Raw genomic sequence first — 27897 nt, 5'->3', positions numbered from 1 at the left:
AAATAAATTAGTTTTAAAATTTAAAAATTCACCTGTGACATTCAAAAAGGTGTTAGTTTAAAACATCTATGTTTTTATAGTGTACAAACACGTATATATTATCTTTTATTCAGAAAAGAGTCAAAAAAGTATTGAGAGCTTTTTGGTTCTACTATGATTTACAAAAGGTTAATCAGATAAATCACAAAAATTGTGATTATAGCAAAGGATTCCCTTTTTTCCTCTGAGATCTCAACACAATGCTCAATCAAAACACTACATATTCAGGAAAACAAACTGGAAATAAATATATATTGTTGGCTGCTATACTACTTTGGACAACGCATGGTTCTATAATTTTATTACAAAAAGTAAATTAACCACATTAATCAAAGTGATCTCTTACTCACAGAACCATCTGTGACAGTTACAGATGGCAGCAGCATTTTTTTTTCTTTTTTTTTAACAAGGATCGTATTCATAAGAGTGAGCAAAGCAGGCAAGTGGCAATTTACCTGGGAAATAGGAATAAATTACAGGGACAAAATCTCGTTTCATTTTTTTATGGTTGTAAAAACCTGGGCCCAAGTGGAAGTGGAAGCTCATGAAACTACTATTTATTGTACCTTAAACAGCAGAGCAGTTAAAGGTAGTTTCTTGGCGCTGGAATATTTGCAGTTATGTTATGCCTATAATGCAAGAATTTAATGATATGTCATCTTGGAGAAGCAAAATGATGCATCAATCTTATTATTTTGCATTCCTGAACATAAATACCAGATTTTTTGACATTATTTACAAGCCAGAAAAGCAAAAAGAGAGAAGCAGATCCTCTTTAAAATTGTCATTGATACGGCAGCCATGCCATATGGGGTCTGCATAAAGATTTTATGGTAAGCAGAACTAATTTGTCATTTTAATGACCCAATAATGTGAACATGTATGTGTAAATACAAACGCATCTCGGACTGAATGACTGCCAAACTGCTTCCCACTTTCATAAATGATCGACTAGCCTGGTAATGGGGGAATCTGCCAGCGTAAAATTGTTACAGCAGACACCTCACAACTCATTTTGAGTCAGGGTGATGAGTGATAGGATAGGGCGAAGGAAACTCATGCTCATTCCCTGCTGTTGTGCATTTCTGACATGAGGTGAAACATGAATTAATGTCAATTATGAGTCTTGAAAATGTCACTTATTATCCAATATATTTTGAAATGATACGAAATTACTTCATGTTTTATTAGAGTTAGATATCTGTAATGCAAACGCAGATGACCTAGGAGGTCAGAAATGGCTAAAAAAAATATCACTGTTTGACTTTTTAAAAGTTAGAACATGTTTACAATTTCAAAAGAAAAATGATAAAGACAAAAGGTGGTCATTTCACGTGTTAAAATGTTAAATTGCTTTTCTCTCAGTTGTTCTAACCCCTTCAGCAGACTGACAGAAAATGACATTTCATTCCCTGGTATGGATTTACCACACTCAGAGGAAGAGTGTCCTTGGAAGTCTGAGATCTTGCGTATAATTAAGTTGTCCGGATTAAAGCAGGACGGGCGCCTAATCAGCAGCAGGATGTGTTGATAAGCATTAAACCACAAAGACAGAAATTATTCACAGGCTCTTCTGATCAGAAGGTCCCAAAATGCATCAATCCTCGAGAATGAGGTCAACGACTTTGGATTTTCCTGCAGTCAGATCCATTAAATATGTGGTTTGAAGAGCGACCTTCTTTTCCTTGGAGCATGCACAAAAAAAACACAGGGAGAGATCAAAACAACAAAAAGATGGCCTTCTATCTTGAAGAAAAAGTGTCATGTGCAAAACAAGACAGCAGTTTCTTTAAAATCTGACATTTCTTGGCAACTTGAAATAGCTCCCATTTTTGAATGTGCAGTCTGAGTTTGTTCCTGCCCTGACGTTTGGCCCCTTTTCTTTTTTTTACCGATCATCTTTCTTTGTTGCTCAGTTTGGGCTTTTGATATGTGTGCACATATTTTAAATGCTCTTTTTAGTGTGATTGCAGCACTGTGGAACCAGCCTGGGCTGAAGGAAAAAATGCCTTTACATGTGAATAAAAGTGGGTTACAAATATTGCCACAAGGTAGGTTTGAATCAGAAAAGAAGAACTGCAGAAAAGGAGAGCCAAAAATAAAATGTTGACATCATTTACATCTTCCTCTTTTCATCCCCGCTCATTGGCAAGATCATGAAAATGAAATTCTGTGCAGCAGTGCACAATGTTTTTGAAATGTCAAGACAATGTGAAAGCACTGTAAAACTTATTACTTATTCATAAACAGAGGTTGGAACATTGGAAAGATTTTAGATTCTGCAGATATCTCATCATCCGTCTCACCAGGCATGCTTTTTGATGATAGCGAGCATAGGGACAGAACTCCTTCACCAGCTGCACTCGCTGCAGCGTTTCCAGATAAATGTGTGTCGCTGCCTCTATAAATACGTCTTGCCACTCTTGTACCTGATCCTTTTATTGTTCTATGTGATATTTTCACGCACTTGTTAACACATCTCCCTAAATCTGTCAGTTAGGATCAATAGAGAGGAGGTTTCTGAGTGCGTTACCAGCATGAGGACAGGTTCAATTAGTGCTCTGTGTCTTAATTGGTTGAACACCACTGAGAGATAATATGCGTCTTCATTTAATAAGTAATTGCATAACTAATTGCATAATGCAAATGAATGTGTTTGGGATCAGCAGCATTAGGCTTCTTGAAACCTTAGATAAGATCGTATTATTTAGTCATATGTTCCATTTTTTTCTTGTAAAACTACAATTCTTAGGTAGAATATGCATTGGTTTTTGAAAAAAAAGAAGGAAAGAAGTGCACACCTGGAAATCTGCAGCTGATCTTTGAAATATTCCCGTGACCTACACTTAAATTTAGTTTTCCCATTTTCCGCAGTGCCGTTTGCATACAGGTACTTGAGAGGAATTGCCTGTAGTCCTAAAATATGTGAAAAGATTAAAGCTATCAGTGAAGATTAAATTGATTTTTTTTCCCCTTTTAACTAGTGCTTCTTTGCTTCATGAGAAATTGGGACACTTGGGATTTTGTTAGGTTGGGCTGAGAGAAAACTTGTATTAATAACTTCTTGGCAGCAAAACTTTTACATTTTTTACATAATTACGGGCAAGTATGAATAATTAACAGGAAAATTAGTTATTAGGAACTTCCGAAAATTCTGCTTAATATAGTCAACTATAGCTTTATTTAGGAGCCGGTTTAGCTCGTGCTGGTTTGCGGCGCCTTCCGTCTGTGAAACCTGGGTTCGATTCCAGGCTGCTCCTTGTTCCCTTCTCTGCTTCTGTGCCAGTCCCAAGCCCGGTTGCTTTGAGAGAGTTGCGTCAGGAAGGGCATCCGGCATAAAACATTGCCATGTTTACCATGTGACTTGTTTGCTGTGGCGACCCCTGATGGGAAAAGCTGAAAGAGAAACAACATAGCTTTATTTCATCTTACCTTTTAACTCTGTGCTGTGATTGTTAAAAATGAATTTCTCAGCTCAGGTCGCATCTGTCCAGTAGAATGAGCATCTTGACGTGTGTTATGTTTAATATTTTCTCCAATGACTCAGCCGTATGAAACTTTAATATCCTAACATGAATAAATCCATCAATGTCTCCAACTGAAAATAAACACTTGCAGGATATTCTAAACAAATGTGTTTTCATTTCCATGTGTTATAGGGGAACTTTTCTGTGATTAGGGTTGCAAGTGTACGTGCGTGCATCAGTTTTTAATCACGCTTTTTTTTTTTAGTTTGACAAAGAAATTGCAAACATATAAGTAGGTGAGTGGATGTGGAAGCTGTAGGAGGTCTCCTGGAAGTGACAATTTTCTGTGCAATATGCTTGCTTGCCTGCCCCCTCTTGTTTGCAGCCCCAGGAATACCTGCTCTTCGAGTGCAGGATGACATTTAGGCAGACATTAAGACGTAGCTGGAAAAGATTTAGTCCATCACGAAAAATCTCTCCTCTATTTTTTGTTTTAGCATCTACCCACTATTTGCTCGCTATAGATAGAGATGAATACAAATATTATCTAACAGATGTGTCTTTTATTTTCTATAAATAAGCATAATTAGAGTGCAAGGCCATCAATAGGCATGGGCAAGGAGGGCAATGCCCCCCTCCAGAGGCGGAAACTGCCCCACCCCCAAATAAATCCCAAACTTAACAAAATAAATAAAAAGGACAAGAATGCCACAGAAAATAAATGAATAAATAATCAAGTAAAAAACATAATAAATTAAAATAAAAATAAAAATAAAAGACAGAAAAAACTGTAAAGGATGAACAGACGGATATAAAGACATAAGAAAAGATAAATTCAGCCTCAACAGGGCACAACTAATGCTTGTGCCTGTCCCAAGTCTGGTAATTGCAGGGGGCAGTGTCAGGAAGAGCACTGAACAGAAAATTCAAAATACATATCAAAAAGATCAAAGGAGAGGACAGATGTGATGATGATATTATATGACATGATGACAGTCCAGTGTTCAAAGCATTTTAGGGGCTCAGAGGGATATGACACCCCTAACTCTCAGCTCACACAGACGGAAAACAAATCTACTAATGGATTTTTGACTTGTAAGTTTTTTTTTAATTATTTATTTAAACAGCAATGGGTATGATCAATTTGAAGAGTGTAATGTGGCTAATATCATCCAACTTTAATGGTCAGTAGCACAAGATGAACACAAAAATATCTTTCTGATTTAATTTAGTAAAAAAAAAAGGATTGCACTGTCAATCATTGTGTTTAAACAAAAAAAACGACCTTTAAATTGAGAGAAGGATAGTTCAAAAACTGCAAAGCATCCTGGGCAACTCCACCAATCCCCTCCACCAGCTACTTGACCAAAGCACACGGACAGCAAGGCTAAGATTCTCCTTAAAGTCCCACTCCAGTCATCTTTGAATCTATTTCAAAAGTGTTCCCAGTGGTCTTTTAATTATGATTTTGCTGTTTTTAGCCAAATCAAAAAACCTGTGTTGTTTTCTAGGACACATGTTTCTGCAGAGCGGCAGGAGTTTTATCACATATTCGCCTCTGAGTTGTGGCACGGAATAAGCCTCCCTTAATTTCCCATCACCCCTTTGTTTAAACTTTCTTCTGCTAGCTTACAGTCCCTCACAATCTCAAGCCAACGTTATCGGTGTAACAAAAATGGCGAGTGATATTAAAGCGTCAGTCATAGAGTTTTGAGATGTCAGCTCAGACGAAGAAAACAAAGACGTTCATGGATCTAGTTGTCAGCTAGAGGATGCATCAGAATGGAGGAGAGCAGGGAGTTTGTGGCCTGCCCAGTGTGTATTCTACGTCCCAGCTTTTTCATCTGCTTTAAAATAAAGAAATACCCCAAATCGCAGTTTTAATCCTAATTTTCTTCTTATATGTCCTCCATCATGAAGAAAATGTTACAAGAACATGTTAAAAACACAATTTTCATTGGATTGGGCTTCTAACAAGGACAAAGCGCCATGGAACGTCTTTACTTCCTGTTGCAATAAAATTGTGTAACTCCTCTATGAAAACCTGCTTACTTCATAAAATCACCTGACAGCATTTTATGTTTAAATTTGCACACTGCTAATTAGCACTGTGATGATGCACTTGTAACATTTTCTGTGTTTGTTGCTTGTTAAAATTTTTGTCTGGGGTTTTTGTTTGATCAGGACTCTGCTAAAAATGCAATTTCCCCCTGGGATAAATAAAGTATTCTGATTGAAATCAGACAAATTTAGCAGTATTGGGGAGTTTTATTGTACAATGGCTGCAACAAAGGTCATGGCGAAGCTGCACAACAGAGATTGTGTTGTTCAGTCGCATTGTGATTTGTCAGCGAACATGCATCCGGCTTTGAGTTGCAATGATCTGTGTGACCAAATGATGAGTGTACAGGGAGAGTAACTCTGTTATGCAACACTGCTGTTTGCACAAGTGTCATTTTGAACTTCTCACATACAGGCAGAAATACCCATCATGTTAATTAGAATCAAAACACAAAGCTGTTTTTCTCTGGAAGCTCTCTGCAGCCCTTTTAAAACAGTGTCTGATGCATGATCAAGTGAATATTTAAAATAAAACAGCATGTTTGTGTTTGCTCAATTCTGTTCAACTTTTGAACCGGATCGCCAGTTTTTGCAATGTTCCACAGTTACGTCTTGTTTTTTTTAAGGAAAAAAAAAGCAAAATAACTGCCACATATTTTTCGGTTGCAGGGGGAAATCAAAGCCGGTTAATGGTCCGTGACAAACGTTCTCCTTATTTTCCATAAGAACAAAAGCTGCAGTGATATCTGCTGTGTTCTCCGGGTGAAGAAGTTCCTCCCATGATATATGAAGAAATCAAGCGCTTAGGCTTGAAGTTAAGTTCTCTTTATGTCTGTCAATAGCAGCTAAGACAAGTGCTGAGCGCAAACACTCCTTATCAGTCTTCTCCCTGAAGCAGTTGCTCAGGCGCCGTCTGTGTGTTTGGAATCTTAAAGGCCAGAACCCACAGTCACTATTGAATGCAGTCGGGGAGGCCAAAAAGGAAGTTACCCTGAGAGAGATTGATGCAGAATACTCAGGAATCAGGCATAGGTCAGTTAAATGCGCAAAATGTTAAATATCTCATGACTCCGCAACTTAACTCACTTGTGAACACTAAAGAGATGTTTCAAGTTTTTTAAAAATGAAATCTGACTCACCCCTGTGGAATTTTCTCATCACGTTTTATGGGAACTTGTCACTTCTGACACCGAAATGTTCCTGGAATTATCTTTTAAAACATTAATGCTGCATTGATATGATGTGAAATATTGATGCCGGATCGCAGGTGACATCCACACGTGCAGGATAAGCCTGGGAAAAGCAAAGAATTTATATGCAAATTGGGACTGGATTAGTGGGTGTGCGCTCACTCGACAAATGGCTCCTGTATTAACTGCTGAAACACTGGTAACACTTAAAACAAAATCGTCTGAGCCTAATTATTGTTCTGTCTTCACCCAGTTTTGTTTATGGGAGGTTAATAATGCAAAAAATTGTTATCAGTGGTGCCGGTCTCACTTGTGTAATTCAACATGCCTAATGGTCTCATTGTAGATTTTTTTTTTCCCTCTAGTATTCTACATACTCTCAAAAAAGTCATCTGAAGGAAGTCCCTTTGAACACGCTGGCTTTTGTTAGCATTAACCTGAGAGCATATTGTCTACTTTGTGTTGACACATATAATAGTTTTATCACACTATTCACCAAGCTGCATTGGAATCCAAAGAAATTGGTGCTAAATGAGAAATTAAATGATCTCAACTTCAAAAGCGAGCTTCTTGCACAGCCAGAAGTGTGAAATCTGTAGCTGCAAGGGATGACACTGACTTGAAAGCAGCCAAATATAAATTCCCTTTTGTAGTTCTTCTGATCTGTGAGCACCAGAAGTATTTGTGGGGCTCTTTCAGTCTTAGCAGGAGTTTGCTTTCTCTCAAAGCAGCATTTTCACTTGTTTTTGTGAATATTTAATGAATACAGTTATTAAATAATAGCTTATGATTAACAAAAACATGAAATATTAATGGTCTCTTTTGGCTTCAAATTGAACCTCCACACATGATTGATGTTATATTAACCTTGCAGTTGTTCTTTATAGAAGATAAAACAGTTTTCTCCTCAGATCAAGGATCTCGGGACCAAATTGATTCATGATCCATATCTGGTTACTGAATGGGTAAATGTTGCCCCCTGCTGGATTATAATGAGAAGAGCATAACAAGCCCTTCTGCTTTCATTTTTTCTATTTCTTCCAGATGAAGGAGGCGAGATGAGCCGCCTCCATGGGAACACCTTCATCAACCCTGAAGGACTTCCTCATAGGAGGGGAGTCCTTCAGAATTGATTGAATTCTTTTTTTTTTTCCCTCCTAGAACTGTACTCTGCTCTTCACTTATACAAATACACACGACAGTGTAAAGCCGGAACGATGTGATTTGAATCAGATAATCAAAACTAAAATGATGTGAAAGAAAATCGCAAATTAAAGTTTTTGCAAGTTTGTTTTCTTATTCTACATATTATAAGACTTTTGTAAAAACCTGCATTTGGCTAAGAATTATCTTTTTAAAGATTCTATTTTTTTTTTTTGAAAAAGTGTTTTGTTGTGTCTATTATGATTATTGACTCTTTTTCTATCTTTAAATGTTTCCGACCAGGATTATCAATTCAAAATGTAAACACATAATTGATTTTGAAGAGGAAGGATAAAACGGAAAGGAAGAAAAGGTAGACGTTTGAGGTAAACCCCACACTTGTAACCAGCCAGGGTTTTACCGGTGCTTTTCCTTGGCTTACTGAGAAGGAAAAGGGGATTTTGTATGCAGATGCTTCTGCTCTTGCAGAGTAAAATACGACTCAAAAATTTCACCACAAAATCAGTGAAGGATTTTCATATAAATGACAGGAGCAATCCCAGGAAAGATGTTCCACCTCTACCTACTAAGAAATAAAGACGTTGATATAAAGACAAAAGGGGACTGTGAGCATCCCTGTAATCAGATTACAGTAGAGCCACCTCCTAACCCTCTAGATCAAAGCCATCTTTCTGCAGCTTAAAGGGTCTGAGAGAGAAGATCAGCTCTATTCCTCCATGAAATGATGCATCTCTCAGGGTCAGCTGAGCAGCAGCCTGTCTCTGAAACGGTTTCAGCATCATTTTCCACCCACTGCTAAAATTACCTGAAAAAACAGAACTGAGCAACTTCTTTTACTTTAGCCCTTGTGCTATCCTTGGCACTTTAACATTGGGAGTTGGGTCATCTAGACCCACTAGACAGTGCTCTGAACCTTTTTTCTTCAATGATTTGTGATCTTCACTGGTGTCCATGGATTACATGAAATCTTTCCACCTTTATCCACCTTTGTCATGGTAGGGAGAACACGTCAATGTAAGGGTGGGGTCATCTAAGATAGCACAAGGGTTAGGAAAGCCTTTAAAATTATTCAACTTCATTTTGCACAAAATGTGGCTTCAGGTAACAGCAAACAGAAATTATTTTGTATACATTTTACATGACAGATTACATTCTTTGTTCCAACTTCCTTTAAAAAAAAAGTTCAAAATAAGATTATCTGCAAGGACTAAAAGTTTTTTTTCTTTGCCACAAGCTGTGGTGCAAAATCTCTTTCAAAAGTAACAACTGAAGGCCACTTGATGAATGTGTGAGGCACACACACTTTTGTTCAGATTTTAACAAACATTCATTTCTTTTCAGGACCATTTAGTGACTGAATTCAAGTGGGAGGGTATTTAATTGCGGTAAAACTGCTTTTTAGAAAAGGTAGGAAACAAACCAAAGAATGTCATAACTCTTATTCTACAGAATATTCATAAAAAACTCTGTAAATTAAAAAAGTAACTTTTTTGTAGAGCAAAGGTTGAAAATATTTATGTCAGAACCTTTTAACATTTGATGAAAATTATGTACAAACTAAATCTAAGTTTGTCTCTTTATATTTAAATGTTGCCGCCAATTCAAAATCCTTTCCTTATCGTGACTAATTAAAATGAAAACAAAAAATGTCATATCTTCTCCTCACAAAAACATATCATTTTGAAAATATCCATTTTTTGTGAATTAGACTTGTTCAGAAAAGGCTTGAAGTAACAAAACCAAAAAAAATCAATGCAGATTTCAAACCACAATTAGACAAAAACAGAAGAGAATCCTTTTAATCTCCATGTCTGTACAGTCCGTTTTTACATTTCGACACGTACAAAAGTGTTCAGCATTTCAAATAGCAATCAATTAGACCAGAAACAGTATTTTCCAAAGTTCTACATTTCTTTCTTGGTTCTTACAGACAGTCGTAGATTTTGCAGTGCAGATACGCCAGCTTCTCTGTCCTGCTTTTCCTGAGCATTTGAGACCACTCCTGAAAGCCCAGCTCCACAACCTTGAATCCTTCCAGCTTCAGGTGTCTCCTCTTCATGGCGTGAAGGCCGAGCAGCTGCTGTGACTGCGTGCAGTAGTGATTCCGGGTGGGAACCTGGATAGCTACTTTAACAGAGCATTTCAAGTCCTGGGGAGCTGAGATAGGTTTGGCAGACTTCTCTGTGATGCCACTCGTCAGGTCCAGCACGGACTCAAACACTTTCTCACCTTCATCAGGAAGAAATCTCTGAAGAGATGGAGGCTTGATTATGGAGGACTGAGCAGAAGAATGTGCAGTGGTTTTTAAATTACATAATTGTCCGATGAGTTCATCCGTGATGGTTATTCCTGTGTTTAACTTCTCCCAGTCTTGATGAGAAGGAACCGGGGAGGCGGGATTATGTGCTGAACATGGTGGGAGGACAGGTATAGGTTGTCCTGTGGAGTCCAGGTGTACTTCCAGGTCGATGGAGCGAGTGTGAGGCAGGATCATCCGCTTACACACAAACTGCTCTCCCCCCAGCAGATCCTGTAGAGCAGTTTCAGCCTCGACTACTTCAGGTTTCTGGCACACATCTGACTGTGCAAATGTCCACAGCATTTCTGCCACCTCCTCCCTGAGTTCACGGCTCAATCGTGGGCCGGTCCACTGGGGCAGCTCCAGAGCCACAGCTCCATCTAAAGTCAGCAGGTCCTTTTTCAGCTCCAGCTGGGAGCGTTTCAATGCTAAGTGGACAAATTCGGGGCTTAAAGCTAATGCAACCAGGTCCTCTGGGAACTGAGAGATGAACACTAAGCCTAGTAGACCTGTGAGCAGGTGCTCTGGGTACCGCTGAAACTCAGCTTTCCTCTGCCTCAGGGCTTCCGTTAGGCTCGGGTAGAAACCCGGACTCTGAGTTGGGAGAAACCCCAAAGAGCCAAAGGCCCACAGTAATTTGCAGGAATCTTTACTTCTGCAATGCGGCGCCAGGGAAGGAATTCTCTCAGCCACAGCAGAGAGGATTCCATCATTACGGTAATGAAGAGCTGAACAGGTTAATGTCACATGCATCAGCCCTTGAACGCCCATCCCGTGACTCCGACGGGGAATCTCCTGCGCCATCGCATCCAGCCATGGCTTGTGAAAAAGATAACTGAAGCGCATGTACTTCAGCACGTTCACTATCCCAAAGTTGCTCATCTCACTGACAAAGGACAGAGCCCTGTCAACAATACGAGTCACTGCGCTTTCAGAAACTGAAGTTTGGGATTTGAAAAGGCCTAAGCAAACCGTGCCGACCTCCTCAGGATGCAATAGATGTAAATGATGCATAAGAAGCTGCTCTAGCGGGCGAACCAAGTCTTTTGGGCAGTGTCTCCCTTCACCTATGATATAAAGCAGGTGCACCAGTTCAGGGACATTGATCTGACCCAAATGGAGGTGGACTGAAGTATACAGGTACTCTAAGAACTGAGGCACCTGCCTTCCAATACAGCGCCACAAGTCAGCTGCAAACAACAGCTCTTGAAAAGTCATTTGCTTGGCCCGCTGGCTCAGCTCCTCCTCATAAGTCTCAAAAATCGCGTGGGAGGACGGCATCTCCACCCACACAAACAATCGCAGCACCTCCAGCAGCTCAGAGAGGGAAAAGAGGCGAAGGTGCTTCACGGAGTATCGGAGCAGCGTCAGAAAGCGCGGGTCGCTTCTCAGCAGCGCCATCTTGTCAGCGTGCAACCTGCTGAGTTCGGCCAGCAACTGGGACACATCAGACGGTTTCATTCTGCCCTTTAACAAGGACACGTTTTGAAGAACAGGCAGCACCTCGACCCATTCAACCGGATCCGGACGCTGAGTGAGGTCAAGACTCGTGGAAGCGTACTCCGGTCGAGTCTTAAGGAAAGCACGTGGATTTACTTTAACATCTGGTGTTACTGTCTTTTTGTGAATTTGCAGCACTGACGTTTTGTCCGTTTCAGGGGCCTTATTGAAAGCTAAATCAAGAAGTTTATTTGAGCTTGAAAGGTGCCGCGAGCAACTCACGCTGTATCGATTGCTCTGTTGCCTGAAAGACGGTACAACGTCAGATGGCCTTTGTTCTTCTTCATGGTCATCTGTTTGACTGTGGGAATTTGCAGAGTCCCTTGAAGGGTAGTAATAAGATGAAGGATTGTAATACAGTCTGTACGGGGATGGAGAAGGGATTTGGCGTGACAACGTTTTCTGCTCCTCCTGATGATCAGTCTCCTCTATTAGTTTGAGGTGTACGTCTTCAGCCTGGGAAAACTTTTTCCTGAACCCATGGACAGAGTTCACTCTGCAACCGTGCCGACAAAGCACTCGGGCCGCCATCATGTGGGAGACTAAAATGAAAAAGAAAGCAATTTGAAGGACAGCAATTTGAAGAAAATAGGAATGTTTCTTATATTAAATTACAAAAAGAATTTAAAAAATGTCTCTTTTGTCTGTCAGAAAAATCCAAAAGAGCGGCCAATAATAAGAAAAAACACCATGCACTTTGGTATTATTTGGCATAATTTAAAAGTACTTATTTAATAATATTTTATAAAATTGCATGCCATTTTTGACCGCTAGTCCCAATGTTCAAAAGTCTACCTTTTTGGTGTATTTAATCATGTGACCTACTTGGGATGTTTCAGAGGTTTTCAGTAAAACTTTATTGGCAGTATTATGATGTCAAATGATTGTATTTAAACAACTACTTAGCTAGCACAGCTGAAAATAAATAACAATCAAAAATAAGGACTTAAACTTAATGACAACGATTTGAGCTAGCAGAGGGTAAACCTAAGTTCGTTCATGTCTGTGAAAAAATATTACTGTGTGTCAAAGAGAAAATAGGAATGTCTAATAGGAATGTCATAACGTTCAGTTTAATGTATTATTATTATTGTTGAACTCACCTTTTACAGTCCACGGAGGACACGAGCAAGAACCTCATGGAAGTCAACGGATGCTTCACTGTTCGAAGAGGTCTGAAATTACACCGGAATTGGGCAGCAATCTTTTCAAAATAAAAGTAAAAGTGCTCTGTAAAAGATTTGTCATTCTGATTCAAGATTAAAAAGGGGTTTCTAAATCTTTATAATGTCATAAGGAATGATAAATGGTTTGTACATGACTGAATAGGCCCTCAATAAAGATCTAATAAAACTTGAAGTCGTTGCGTAGGTATTATATTATGGCAGGAAACCATTTCCGGTTACAACAGCCATCCGTCAGGAGTATTGACCTACGGGTAATAAAAAGGTCCAAATTAGAAACGCGAAGTCTTTTTTTTAATACTGTTCATAGCTCTAAAATGTATTTCCCTATAGTTTAATCGCCATTATTAAACAACGCATTGTGAAGACAATTCATTTTTTTGTTTAAGCATAATTACATCTGCATTTTCACCGTTTATTTTGTGATGTTTGAAAAAGCAAAGTAAACTGTTACACCATTGTTTGTCCTCCGTTAATTATTGAATGAATTGAGTTGTTTTCAATTCCATTTATAAATGCGTTTGAAGCGCTACAAGTTATTTCATTTTGGAACCATAAAAAAGCTAAAATGTTGTAAAGTTCGAGTCAGAGTAACCAATCGTGGTACCTGTATATGAAGAACTTTTTCATGGTGTCATGATGACTTCAGCTGTAAAACATTTGAAAAATATTTACGTTAAAGACTTTTTATTAGGTTTCTATCACTTGCAAAAACAAACAAAAAAATACAGAAAAGTTAAAAAATATATAAAATTTTAAGACAGCGTTTGGCATGTTATGCAAATATTAGATCATCTGTAGACAGGGTTTTTTTTTATTATAAATAAGTTTTGTCCCTTTTTTTAAATTAGCCTTGACTAGCAAAATCACTTGTAAAGAAAGAGACTGGTCTTTGGAATATTTTCTTTGCATTATTTTAGTTAAACAACAATAAATAAATAGGGGCCAACATATGCCTCAAGCATTTATAATGTTTTTAATTTATTATTATTTATTATTAAAATTATTATTTAATCATGATGGTTTTCTAAAGCTTGATTGACAAATAATCACATTTGATGATAATTATGCAATTTTTAAGTAGCCTAGTTTGATTTATTAATAAAATACATGTCCAATATTTGGGGGTGAAAATGGTTGTTTTTCCTTCACTTTCAAGTTGCTTAAATTGTGTGCTGGGTCCACTGAATCCGTTGATTTCAGGACTGATGGAAGACTTACTTGTTCAAAATAATGTTTTGTATTCGGACACTTTCAAATTGAAGCACATAAACAGTCAACATTTCAAAATTAAAATAAGGGAAATATGCTGATTTTTACATAAAAAATCAACTCAGTGTAAATGCAATATATATATATATATATATATATATATATATATATATATATATATATATATATATATATATATATATATATATATATATATATATATATATATATATATATATATACTAAAATTAATCTAATCTATTAATCTATACTTAATTCATCCGTAAACATGAGTAAATTTTTCGCAGAATATAGTTATTTTTGTAATATAAGTACATTTATTACAAAAATAACTATATTCTGCGAAAAATTTACTCATGTTTACGGATGTAATATAAGTACATTTACTTCATAATTTCTTTATTGATATAAATACTATGAAAGTACGTCAACTCTCTAAATGCAATTTACAGAGGAAGTGGCTGATTTATGTTAATGAAGTTGAGGTATAGCTGCTCTGGATGGGAGCCGCCCTTCATTCACCACATGGTATAACCCAGAGTGGACTCGCGCCACTTTCGCAATCTTACTACGCTTCAAAAGTCGTTGCAAACCAAAATAGTAGCACATGGTTTTCTACTTTTTGTTTCCTTACGGGTACTTTTCCCCGTCGCAGCTCCGCAGACATCCCAGAATTACTGTGAGTAAACGGTAAGTCTGAAACAAGTGAGTGAATATGGTGGATTTTTTTTCTTCTTTTTTTTTAGAAGCTGGTGTCTTATTCCGCGCGTTATTGGCAAGAAACCTGTTGTTAGCTTTTTTGTTGCATGCGTCAGCAAAGTGAAATGTTCTGAATTGTAGGGGGTATGAGAACTTCTTAACGTTAATTTAAAGGGAATATTTACATGGCGTATTTCCACGTTTTAAGAAACGCCGTTGAGGCGCATGGCAACCTCTCCTCCATGGTAGGATGAGGGAGATTTGAAAAGCATGTGTTGGTGCTGCACCCCAACTCCGCACCTCGGGGAAGTGATTCCCACCACTGAATTTAATCGTTACTCACTTTACTGGCGAACACGAATGTAAAACTATCATGTTGAGGCTGTCGTTCCGCGCTAGTTTTTGATGTCGCATTTTTGGGGGCAGTTTGTGTGTGGTGGTACGTTAAAAAGTGCTTCCAGAACAAAGCCGCTGCACATGGATTTACAGCAGGCCGCGCGCCTTTGCTGCAAACTGCTAATGCTAACCCTACATGAAACCACACCGCTGACATTAGCCAAACTGCAGCCTACTTACTACTCTGTGGTTGGAAAAAATATGGTTAAAAAAACAAACAAATTTTTATAAACATATTTCATTTAGCCCTGGTTTGGCAGCTATTAATTTAACTTCGCGAGCTTACAAGTGAGCAAACATATTAAAAGCTTACTCGTAAAAGCTCATGTTTGTTGTCCTGTTAACGGCTACCCTCTCTGTTATGGCTGATTTGTAACAGTTCTTAAATAAATAATTAAATAAAGTCCTGTTTATCCTGGACTATATATTGGCTCGTTGCATGAGCTAGCTCGCCTGGCTAGCATAATGTGTGCTGCTTGTTGTGGGTTTGGACTGTTAGTTAAGTTTGCGGTAGGTCGGATCACACGCGTGGTGCCAGGCTCAGCACATGAAACATTAGGTGGCTGTGTTCGGGTGACCCATTTCAGTCCGTTTTTTTTATTATTATTGAACTATATTTATTTTTCTATTTTGTAGATAGGTATAGTTGCTTTGGCGACTCCGTGTTTCTCCTTTGAGAAGCAGATATATTATTTAAACGTTAAATTTGAGGACGAACAGGCGCCATGTTGGCGCGTGGGGGAGGGGTACATGAACGTGATTGAAGCAGTTGGGGTTCATGCCCTCGTTTCGAATTAAAGTTGGGCGAAATAATTAAAAAAAGTCACACGTGGTCTACTTAGTGTTACTTCGGCCTCCTGTTAAGTGATATTTATATAAAAAAAATTATAACAACGATGAGGTCAGTCCTGTGGATGTTTGATCTCATGATGCAAGTTTTAAAGACGTTTACTCTGGTATAACAACCTAAAGTTAAAACTTACAACACTCCAATGAAAATTTTAACACGTTTTTTTTGGCATTTTTCTCATGAAAGAAAATTAAGCGCAAAATTGTGTTTCTCTGGATTTCCTTGTGAATCAGGAGCAGAACCAAAAATGCATATTTGTGACAGAAAATACACCAGGCAGACAGCAAGCTTCCTGCTTCGCTCCATGCTGATGCATCTGCTTGTGGACAAATAGATCCATGTATGTCTATGTTTTCCTCATCCACAGCGGCATTTGGCTCAAAACTGTACAGCTAAATAGTACCAATGTTGCTCGCCATTTCTGTTGCTCCGTTAATGTTAGGTTGGGGTCGTGAGGAGCTGTAAGAGGCCAGGACAGCCTGTAAACAGATGGATGATGGGAAATTGAGGTCGGCAAACTCCACAGCAATAGTCACACCCGAAACTCAGGTGAATATCTAGTGAACCTCTGCTTGTTTAAAGAAACTGGCACCTAAAAAAAGACCCTTTTTTTTTCTTATTTTGGATACAATTCTATAAATATAATTAAAAGATCGCCTTTACAATAAATAAAAATATGATTGGAGGGGGGTCTTTCAGAGAACCTTTCCTTTTTTGCAATTGTAATGGTTACAAGGGGTTATTCGATCATAAAGAAGCGTAAAATAGTCAAACACCACTTTTTTTTTCAAAAATACTTCATATCTTGGTTTCATATCATGAGAAGGTGAAACTTAATGAGTTAAAATGTTCAATTCCCACTCCGATCATCTTTTGATATTTTAAATAATTTGCAGTGGTCTTTTAATTGTGATTATGCAGTTTTAGAGCAAAAAAAATGTAGTTCTCTAGGACAGTTTATGCAGTGTGGCAGTAGGTCATTAGAAATTTGCCTCTGCGTTGTGGGCAGGACCATCGGTATGGAGTAAGCCCACCCCAACTTCCCATCATCAATCTATTTACTTACTCTCCTGCAAGCTGAAAGGCCCTCACTCCCCCCACCTAACATTATTGGGGCAGCAAAAATGGTGAGCAATATCCAAGCTGTCCACCCCTACAGTTTTAAACCAGATACCAGCTCAGATAAGAAAGACGGAGACGTACGTGGGTCCAGTCAGCTACAAGTGGATGCATCAGAATGGATTCTCTAAGTCGCAATGCCGACGGATCAGTTATGTGGAAAAAGCAAAATGATATTGCATATTGATTGTATAGTAAATCCTAAAGTAAAGAAGTACTAAAGTATTCACTTGTGTACTACATGGTGATTATCTGCTATTGTTAACTTGTCAATCTGTAAACGATGAAGTATTGTGGATTAATGATTTTCAAATATTTCTAAACAAGGAAATCTTATTTTTGTCATGGAAAATGTCTCTGAATAGAATGTGTGTAAGTGGAGTATAAATGAAATAAATTCCATACTAGCTATATTGATTGTATTGAAACTATTTACACCCCTAAATAACAGATTTAATGTTGCTGACTCTGTTTGTGCCATTCCTTTTTTTTTTTTTTGCAGACCCTCCGGTTTACATGGATCTCTCCAGGGCGCTCGGCTTATTGTGGACTTGAAGACGTCGCTCAGGATGAATGAAAATGCCACGTGAACAGTTTCAAGTCACTGTAGTGTCAAAGTGCTTACAGTGCAGGTAGTTTTCTAAAAATCTACTGCAGTGAAGGCACTTTCAGCACTGTTGTGATAATGTGAACCCGAAGGCGCAGGCTTATTCACCGGCTCATGCTTGTCATGAATGGACTGAAAGCGTCGACGCTGGTTAAAGCACATCTGGAAGGACCTCATCATCTCGCTGTGAGGCTTCGCCTCCTGGTGCTCCGGAGCAGCTGTTGTGTTTGGGAGGCATCTTTTTGTTGTACATAAAACGAAACATTCTGGCTGTGTTTGTATTGTTGATTGTTGCTGAGTTTTATCCAAGTCCTGCCATGAGACTCTTCAATGCAAATTGACTTCAGATCAGTTGTTGACAAGCCTCTGCTAAAACGCCCTGCTTGCATGTCTCTAGTGCTTATGCTAAGGTGCATCTAGTGCAGATAGTGAAATAGACTAGCACCTACTGCCCTAAGTGCTCCTTCTGGCATAAGGAGCTGGGACTTTCATCTTCCTCCTCTGCGCGTTGATGCACAGACTGTCAGTTCTCTGTTAGTTTTGCATAGTTGCACTGCAAGAAGAGATGCGTTGTGCAAATCTATGCAAAGCTGATAGTGGCCTGTGTTTTCATCTGAATATGGTTTTCCCATGTGGCGGTCAATCGCGCCCTCACTACAGCTCCTCTTGATTCAAATCCACTCAGGTTTCAGTAGTATTAAAGTGCTTATAGTGCAGGTAGTTCTGTGGATTTCTACTGCAGTGTGAGCACTTGAAGTACTTCTAGCCTTCGTCTTCATGGGAAGCTGCAGACCTAGTTTGTGCATGTGGGTCTCTGGTTAGTTTTGCTGGTTTGCTTTCAGCTTTTCAATCTACTGCTGTGCAAATCCATGCAAAACTGATCATAGAACTGAAATGAGGCGGTCAGAAGCGAACCCTTTCTGTGCAGGTTGGGAGAGGTGGCAATGCTCTGTGCTTGGGGTGGTATTGCACTTGTCCCGGCCTGTTGAGGACATGGGGACTGTTCTGCATCTGTGAAGGACTCCAGGTTTCACGCCAGCAGAGATCAGTGTCGGGTTTGGATGATGTGAATGTGGGGGGGCTTTTCACTTCCTCAGGTTTTGCAGATTGTATTTATATCGTCAATGTCTAAAACCTCAAAGGATGTACATTTTGAGTTTAAATAAATACAATTGTTTTCAAATGTTTTTGCTCAAAGTGATTTAGCTACAGTATTAGTTTAGCATTTACACTCCAGGCCAGATTTATTTACACAACTTCATATAGACTGGAATTTAGTGATAAATTCTAAAAAATATTCTAGTTTAATCCTGTGTGAAATTCAACATTCACCCCTTCCAAATAAGAATGTAAGACTTTTTAAATGCTTTTACTATTCTAGGAAGGCAGAGAATTTCTTTGGGTCCAAAAACATGAACAGTTTAGTGTTTATGAAAATATTTTTGTCTGGTTAAAGCATAATTAGTTCTCTGCATTTATGACTCGTCAAGCCCCAGACTCAGCTGCACTCGAGAACATCATTAAGGATGGTTTATTAAAACATTTAGCCTGAGTAGCTGCTATTAATGACATTTCATAGCATTTTAGAGTCTTAATGAAACTCTAGACTTAAAGCCAAAGACAGCTGGCACGACTGACTTATTCACCAGTTGCACCCAAGTAGTGATTTTATTATTTTTTTAACTATAAAATTGGGAAATGTTTAAAAAAAAACAATTGGCTTTAGCCAAAACACAAACTGAAGACTTTGCAGATTTTGGATTGTTAATTTGACTAAAACCTAAAAAAAAGTTAGTAAAATGGAGATAAATTTGAGTTATAGGTAAGATCCTACATGGAAACTTGAATTCAAAATAACTACAGGACTTTAAAAACTGATTTTCAGACTGGATTGTGAGAAATAAAGGTTGGTACTTATACGTGAAAATATATTTTCAACTAAACTATCATTTTTCCTTTCTAACGTTTCAACGCATGAAACGGATTCTATTGACAAAAGTTACACATTTTATGGATGCAGTTAAATCTTTTATCCAGCAGAGGGAGACAGCTGATCATCTAATACAGGGGTGTCAAACTCAAATTCACAGTCGGCCAAAATTCAGCAGTGAAGTAAAGTCACGCGCCAAAATCAAAATTTATTGAAAATTAACTGAAACTGATATATAATATTTAACCTTTTCATATGAAAACAAACATCAGCAAAAGAACCAAAAATAGTGTCATTCAATAAAAATCCAGCATTTCAACTATTAACCCTTGTGCTATCTTAGGCACTTTGACATTGGGAGTTGGGTCATCTAGACCCACTAGACAGTGCGCTTAACTTTTTTTCTTCAATGATTTGTGAACCTCACTGGTGTCCATGAAATCTTTCCACCTTTATCCACCTTTGTCATGGTAGGGAGAACACGTCAATGTACGGGTGGGGTCATCTAAGTTAGCACAAGGGGTAACAGAGCGTGACTAACAGTAGAACAAGTGCAGAAACAGACATATTCAAGCTCAGTTTGCTTCATTCTGATTTACTCTGCACATTGGTCTAAGCCCGATACCTGCCATCTTTTTATAGTTGCAAGTTCATCAATGTCTGGGGTCAGGCTCTGAGCTGAGGAAAACCTTATTATTTTAGCAGGCCTGTCTTGAACCGTCCTGTTATCCATCTTTCGTTTGGCCTTTTTTGTGGAGGCTGATAATAATTTGTGTGATGTGACTGGAGCATGGCCGTCAATGACTGTCAACAGAAAAAAGGAGCGCTCGACAGTTTTGACTGTATGCCAACGTACTAGCAAAGCATTGTGGGATTTGTAGTATTAGCGGTACTGTATGTACCGCGGGCCAGCTCTAATGCACATTTGATATGATCTCGCAGGCCAATTGTTATTTCACTGCGGGCATAATTTAGCTCCCGAGTCTGAGTTTGACACGTGATCTAATGTTTGTGGCTCAGTTGAGTTGAGTGGAAGCAGCAAGTACTGTACAAAAAGGATGAGATATCGACAAAGTAATAACAGTTATACAGGGGAAAAAAACTACATTTTATTGGGGGCAGGTATAATATATAAATACACACATTTCATACTTTGACCAGTATATTGTGCAGGGATTTCTGTTCCAACTTACATCTCACTTATGACAAATGACTCCATGGAAGCTCCACCTTCAAACACACACATCCAGGGGATCCGCCAAAGTTTTCATTATTTGCCACCGTGCAGGAGGTTGACAGTGGGGGTCCCACACCGGAGTGTTCACCTTTCCTTTCATGTCCACCTTACCTGACAGACAAGATAAATGAGAAACATCCAGAAAGTACTTGAACCCTGAGATGAATTTCTGCTCGTCAGTCCATGCCCTAGCGCTCTAACAACCCCTATTTACCCTGCTGTCTTGGCAATCACATGGGCTTTATGACACATAGATTGCTGGATGATTGTGGGTTGTCAGGAAGATGGCATCTTTTGGGACTTCAAGTTGTGGCTCTAATACGACCTGACTTCATGATGGATCAACTTGCACCATGCTCCTCTTTTAAAACATAGAATATTTCAATAAAAACTTGTTGTAGACTCCACATTGCAAGGGCACCAAAGCATTTTTAGATGTGGCAGCAGCACGTCTGTGTGACGGGCCGTTGCTTCTTCAATTCAGACTGAAACGACTACCCATCGTACTTGAGCTACGACTTGATGGATTGCTACAGGATTTTACATTAGCGCCTCCCAGAAGAGGAATCCTAATGTCCTGGTTGATCCAGTGACTTTTCAATGTGTGCTGTCAGGAGTTTAATATTTACGAGGTTTAGTGAAATGTCACAAATGAAATTCAATAAGGATTTCACCACCTCAGTGACTCCAGACTCCCAAAGAACTCAACCTACCAGACCAATTGGCTGTTAAATTCTGCAGCTGCTACATGATAATTAATGTTCATCTGTGAATTATGTTGCTTATTTTAGCATTTGCATTATAATAATGAGCTACAATATGTGCCTTTTAACATTTAAATTGTTTTTTAATAGATTTTCCCCAAAAATATTAATTTCAAACTGATTAAAAAAAGCATTAAACAGAAGTACAATGAGGAATGACAGCATGCAAGTTCAAAAAAGGACTTTAAGTGGATGAAATATTTACAATTTGTTTAATCCAAGCCTCTTAGTTTATTTCAATCCAAAATTAAAATTGTACAAACAATATTTGTACAGATTTAGAAGAATTAGACACACTGAAAACAATAAATTAAGGTCAAAATAAAGTTGAGTCTTGTTGACTGTCCCATATCTTTTTACTTCATCATTTTTTATAATTGCTTTGACATTTTTAATAGATTGACAATTTTGAATGTTTTACCTGCAGCTATTCCATACCCTAACCCCTTCTTGTGGAGATACAGTGAAATTTAGTGTTTGTTCTTACAGCTGGTTTCATAAACATAACGGTCCCCTCAGAATGGGAGTTTTTGGATGCTATTTGGTAATTGTTTATTTTTCATTTTAAACAGGATTTGCATTATTACTGGTCACCTAAGTTATCATCTAGAAAGAAATGATAGAGTTCAGATATTTGGTCAACCTACAGAAATGTCTGGCATTTTGATTTGCTGTCTGAACCCCGTTTTTTTAAATCTGTCATAGTAGATGAAAACCAAAGACATTAAAGGGCCTATACCATGCAAAATCAACTTTTTTAGTGTATTAAAATGTTAATTTATCACAAAAAACTAACCTAAAGTGGTATTTTGATCCAGTCACACTTTTCTGATTATTCCTCTAAAAACCTGCTCTCCGAGTTTCAGCCCCTCCCAACCCACGAAAACGAGCAGGTTCACACATTGTGACGGCACACACACCCAGTTTCTCTGTGCAGCTAGTGGTGATCAGAAAGATGCTTTCCTTTAAATGCACACTATGCACATCCATCTTTGTAAAAGTTCGGATGTTGTTTGTTTTTCGTGGGCAAAATGACACGCTGCCGCCTCTAGGTTTAGGACACGAAATAGGCGGCGCCCACAAGCAGCGTAAGGGGGGCCTCAGAAACCAAGTCTTCCTACTTCCAGGTAGGAAAATGAACAGTGAAAATAACTCATATTTCATTTAAAAAATCGTTCTTTAGTGTGCCAAAATGTTTCATCATATAGTTCACTGTGAAAGGTTTAAGAATACCAAGATACAGGCCCTTGAAATACAAATTAAAACTGAAACTTTGCACAATTTATGATCATCCTTCTGAAAACTCTGAATGATAATTTATACATTTATTTCTGATATTTTTTGAAGTGTCATTTCACAGCCAAAGTCACTTCAAAGTGCAACGAAGGAAACTAAAAAACCTTAAAGCAGGAAAGAAAGCAAAGATGTGTGAGATGCCTACTGTTTTTAATGTTTGTTTTCATGTTTGTTTCTCTCACGTTTGTATAGCTTGGACATCATTGAAATGATCCGGACTGAGCAGAACTAAGATCTGTTAATAGTCAAGGGTCACTGTTGTAGATGCAAAAGAGAGCAGGCAGAGGAAAGGTGTACAGTGAGGAAGATAATAGAAAAAACACCAAAAGGCATCCAAGAACCACCCTCCCCCCCTCTGCAGTGTGTCACAGCATAACTAAAGGCATGGCTCAGGGTCACCCAGGCCAACCTTAACTAGAAGCTTTATCAAAAAGGAACATTTTAAGTCAAGCTTTAAAGAGAGAGATGGTGTGTGGCTGATGAACTGAATCAGGGAGTTGGTTCCACAAGAGAGGAGCCTGATAGCTGAAGGCTCTACCCCCCATTTTAGTTTGGAAAATTCTAGGAACAAGCACCGACCCTGCACAACTGAGAATAAAGTGTTTCTTTTGTAAGACAAGATGTAGCTTGCTCAGGAAAGCAAACGTTTTATATATAAGCAGGCAATGAAGAGAAGATTATTATTATTATATTTTAATGCTATTTTTTGGCTAAATATTTGAAGTTTGGATTAATTTGATCTGTTTCTCCAGCAGACAACACATTTGTGAGCCACAGATAGACTCTTGGTTTCTTTTTATTGTAGTCAAATTCGAGAACTGTGACATTTGCACCTCTGAACATTCTGAATAGAAGAAGAACCGAGTATACTTGGCATTCACATTTTTTTTTTAACTCAGTTGCTAAGGTCTAGATAAGTTACGCTACGTACACACCGGGCATTTGATGCATGTTCTTGTGTGCATGTTTAGCTCATTCAAAAAAAGGTTGCTTCTTTTTCTTTTTCTGTTGTCTACTTTCGCATCTCTGCCAAGTTGGAAGAGGCTTGAAGGGAAATGTCAAAGTAGTGCAAATCTTGCGATTTGGGTACAAAACAGTAACAGTTTGGTTCATCGCTAATGTTCTTGCCATGATGGAAATGGATTGCGATTATGTCAGGAAATGGGGAGGGTTTGGTTTAACTTTATTTAAAAAAAACAAAAATAATAGAAAAAATTGTCAGGTGTCTGGCTTTACCAGACAAACTAACTCTGGACTACGGAGCCCATGTCCTGACATGGATAAAATAAAAAATATCTCGTTCCCACAAATGAATATCTTGTTCCCACAAATGAATATCTCATTCACACGCAATAATTAATTTGTGCGAAAAAAAAAAATTATTATTATTTAGTCATTCATAAACACGGATATGCTCTCCATCCGGACGCAAAAGCCGCTTTCAGCGGTAACCTCCGTGTCTCTGTGACCCACATTTGTTCACGAAAGGGAAAATAAACATAAGAATGATCAATTTATTACTGTCTCAATGAAAATAAGAAAAATATCATAAGATTTAGGATGCCCAAGCTTGCTGCTTCGCCATACCGCAGCGAATTTCCGGACATAGATCCTACCTCTGCCGCAGAACTCTTTTGCTTGACATTCCAGCATTAGGACAGCTGGCTTTCTGTCTACAGGCTGGCTGGCCGGTATATGATATTGTAGTTTAGGGTCGAATAGGAAGAATAATATTCAGGACTTGTCTTTTATTAACACAATCTTTTGCAGTCACTTTACATCTAAAGGCTAGTGGGCTACATGCTACCCAGCCCATCATTAACCTGTTGTATTTGAACGCACCACAGTTACAATTATTCAAGTCATAAGGCAGAGGTGCTCATTACGTGGATCGCGATCGACTGGTCGATCTTTAAGAACATGAAGGTAGATCGCAGGTCATGAAGATAAATAACCAAAAAAAATGTACTTCTAAAAAATCCACCAGCCAATCAAAATCCTCACTGAGAGGTACGGGACATGATTGACATGCAGAACGGGCCAATCGGATATCTTCTGAAACATTCGTCACTGCACATGCGTGTTTAAATTCACTGACCGTAAATTCTGTCTGTCATCAGAAAGTCGCTTTCTGTCCCGCGGCAGGTCAAGTCCCGGGCAGAAGATCACTCCGGACAACCGGAGTGTTTATTGAAGCCGCCCCGCGTTTCTTTTCCTGCTATCGGTTCTGCAGTTCTCGCCCGATAAATACGAGTTCATTAAGGAAGCGTTTTTTTCCTTGGCAAGCGCTTCGTACGTATCAGTGCCTTTGAAATGCCATGCCCCCTGCATTGCATGGTTTACAACAGAGCATGACATACGATAGTCGCTGCTTTCTGTCTTTGTAAAACGCCTCATCTGTTAATAAAAAAGCATCTTTGTGTGGCCGGTAGACGGACAGCCAGCAGATATTGTAGGTTAGGAATAGGAATAATAATATTCAGGACTTGTCTTTTATTAACGCACTCGTTAGCTCGTAGCACATAGCTCATAGCTCGAGCAAGCTATGTCCCGAGAATTGCTGCAGTATGGGGAAGCAGCGAGTAAGCCCTGGCTGCAGCCTGCAGAACGGCTCAACGTAGTGGAATGAAGGAACGCTGTGGAATGTTAACCTCGCCCACGTTGAGCCCGTGCATTTGATTCACCTTCGTCAGTGCAGTTGTGATTGCAGGAAAGGGGAAGAATCAGTGGAGCACATTTTGTGTCATTGGTAATTGTATGAGGAAGAAAGAGAACAGAGGGCAGGAAAATTTGAATGGTGCAATGTTTTTTTTCACTCAGAAAAATGATTCAAGCCCCTATTTCATGTAACACAATAAAATTGTGTTTGTTTTATTTAAAAATATTTATTTTAAAAGAATGTATCTACATTTAATTGACCTAACACAAAATGTATTAATAGTTTCCCCTATAACTCCAGTAATCCAGAATAATTGAGTTCAAGTAAGGGACATGCTGTTGAATGCTGTTTTCCTGTTTCTCTTTATTTATTCTTTTTGCCGTCTTACGGCTACAATTTTTCACCTATTTTAACCATTCAGCTATTAAAATGTTCAACTCCTTCGTCTAATGCCTGGTTTGACTTTTGGTCCTTCAAATCCTTCGACTTTTCAAAAGTGAAAACTTTCGTTCGTTTTTTCCACGTAAAAAACGTACTGTGGCATGAAATCGTTTCAACTCGGCTTCTCCCAATAAGACGACACGAGCCTCATTCATGTAAATAATGAATCTTTTTATTTATACCGGCGGCTCTATGACATCACAAAAGTGTTATCTCACTGGATTAGTTAGTGGGTTTGACATCCAGAGGTTTTGAGTTCGAGGCTGGCTCCGGACTGTTTTGCATGTTTTTTTCCCTTGCCTTTCTTGATAAAAATTAAGTTCAATTGACTCAATTATATGTCGTTACATGGAAGAATGTTCTTTGAGGTGGGGTTACTCATATTTATTGGATTGAAATCCTGCCCACAATTAAATTGAGTTCATCCAATGAGTTATTTTTTTGAGTCCGTGAGGCCAGACAAAATTTATTAACTCCCTAATACATGCATATGGAAACTTGTAAAAGGCATAAGAAGACAGCAATCACTGTATAAATTCTCTAATTCAATTAAATATTTTTTTTATTTAGCGCCAATTACAGATGTCTCAATGGGCTTCAGGTAATTGTAAGGTAAACATACAATGAAAAAGGAATCATGAACACAAAGAGTGCATTAGGATTAATGCTAAACTTGAACAAAACAGATTAATCTAAACTGATATTCCTGCCCTTAGACCCCCCCTTCACGGTAAGGAAAAACTCCTTAAAAACTGGTAGGTGGCAATATTGCACATGGAAACTTGTGAAACCAAAGAAGAAGACGGGCTCAGCATGGACGGGGTTAACATTCCACAGCATGTTCACATTCCTCAGCGTTTCAGCATTCCACTATGTTGTGCAGTTCTGCAGGCTGCAGCCAGGGGTAGTTGGAAGCAGCAAGCTTGGGCATCCTAAATATTATGATATAATAAATAGATCATTCTTGTTTTTATTTTTCCCCTCTTAAAAACCCCAGCCATGGTTTTTTAAAATAAATAAATCGGATCTCTAAACATCCTCAGTGTCTTTCATGCAATGTAATGAGACACACACAGACAGAAATTTAAAAGTATCTGCTGTAAATCCAAGTATCGCTAACATCTGTGTATAGGAATGACTAATCACTTGAATAATTATTTCATTTGCACAAATTACTTATTTTGAGGGAAAGAAATATTAATTCGAGGGAATGGATTATTATTTTGTGGGAACGAGAAATTTTTTATTTTATCCATGTCAGGACACGGCCGCCGTACTGCAGCAACTATGTCTTAGTCCAAATGTTTTGAGAAATCAAAAATCTACTATTTCTTTTTAATTGAATCTTGTGCCAGAATTTTTTGTTTTTTTGGATAACATGATTGTTTGTACCCCTTTGCATGACGCTTGGTGAGGCTGTGTGGTACATTTTTATCAGGCAAACCCAAACTTTTTTTTTAGCCAAGTGTATGTTTTTGAGCTTTCTGTTCAGAGTAATGGGAAATGAATGGGCTGTCTCTTTGCCGTTCTAATTAAGATACAGTCCACTCAGCGCTCCTTGCTGGATGTGTTGGGCTTTCAGCCTTTCAGCTTGATTGTGTTTTATCTCACAGACTTCCTTTAATCTGCATTCGGAGTTCATCCCCTCTTTATCTCCATCCCTCTCTTCATTTATTGGAAGAAATAATACGAAATTTTACCAGCTTCTTAACCCGTGACTGCTGGAAGTTTTTTAGCTCGGCTTATGCAAGACTGACTTTCG

The 27897-nt window shown here is 38.5% G+C and overlaps 1 protein-coding gene, 1 long non-coding RNA gene and 6 other non-coding genes across 8 annotated transcripts; 7 read left to right on the top strand and 1 right to left on the bottom strand.

Moving 5' to 3' along the window:
- Positions 1-9693: 9693 nt before the first annotated feature.
- Positions 9694-13015, bottom strand: fastkd5 (FAST kinase domains 5). Its single transcript, XM_023951002.2, has 2 exons — positions 12824-13015; positions 9694-12262 (listed from the first exon to the last, which is right to left on the bottom strand). Exon 2 carries the CDS (start codon positions 12252-12254, stop codon positions 9846-9848), a length of 2409 nt encoding a protein of 802 aa, XP_023806770.1. The 5' UTR covers positions 12255-12262; positions 12824-13015; the 3' UTR covers positions 9694-9845.
- Positions 13016-14651: 1636 nt separating this feature from the next.
- On the top strand, positions 14652-20025 carry LOC144988685 (uncharacterized). Its single transcript, XR_013652658.1, has 2 exons — positions 14652-14827; positions 17704-20025. It is a non-coding gene; the product is annotated as an uncharacterized LOC144988685 (long non-coding RNA).
- On the top strand, positions 17796-17892 carry mir17 (microRNA mir-17). Its single transcript, NR_107206.1, has one exon. It is a non-coding gene; the product is annotated as a microRNA mir-17 (primary transcript).
- On the top strand, positions 18201-18292 carry mir18-2 (microRNA mir-18-2). Its single transcript, NR_107205.1, has one exon. It is a non-coding gene; the product is annotated as a microRNA mir-18-2 (primary transcript).
- mir19a (microRNA mir-19a) lies at positions 18320-18427 on the top strand. The gene has a single exon (NR_107204.1). It is a non-coding gene; the product is annotated as a microRNA mir-19a (primary transcript).
- Positions 18483-18584, top strand: mir20a-2 (microRNA mir-20a-2). Its single transcript, NR_107203.1, has one exon. It is a non-coding gene; the product is annotated as a microRNA mir-20a-2 (primary transcript).
- Positions 18607-18708, top strand: mir19b-1 (microRNA mir-19b-1). Its single transcript, NR_107202.1, has one exon. It is a non-coding gene; the product is annotated as a microRNA mir-19b-1 (primary transcript).
- mir92a-1 (microRNA mir-92a-1) lies at positions 18713-18816 on the top strand. The gene has a single exon (NR_107201.1). It is a non-coding gene; the product is annotated as a microRNA mir-92a-1 (primary transcript).
- Positions 20026-27897: the final 7872 nt, after the last annotated feature.

The sequence above is a fragment of the Oryzias latipes genome, chromosome 21 (assembly GCF_053564925.1).
Source record: "Oryzias latipes strain Hd-rR chromosome 21, Olatipes_Hd-rR_3.1".
Classification (NCBI taxonomy): domain Eukaryota; kingdom Metazoa; phylum Chordata; class Actinopteri; order Beloniformes; family Adrianichthyidae; genus Oryzias; species Oryzias latipes.
This window is presented reverse-complemented; position numbering and strand designations above follow the sequence as displayed.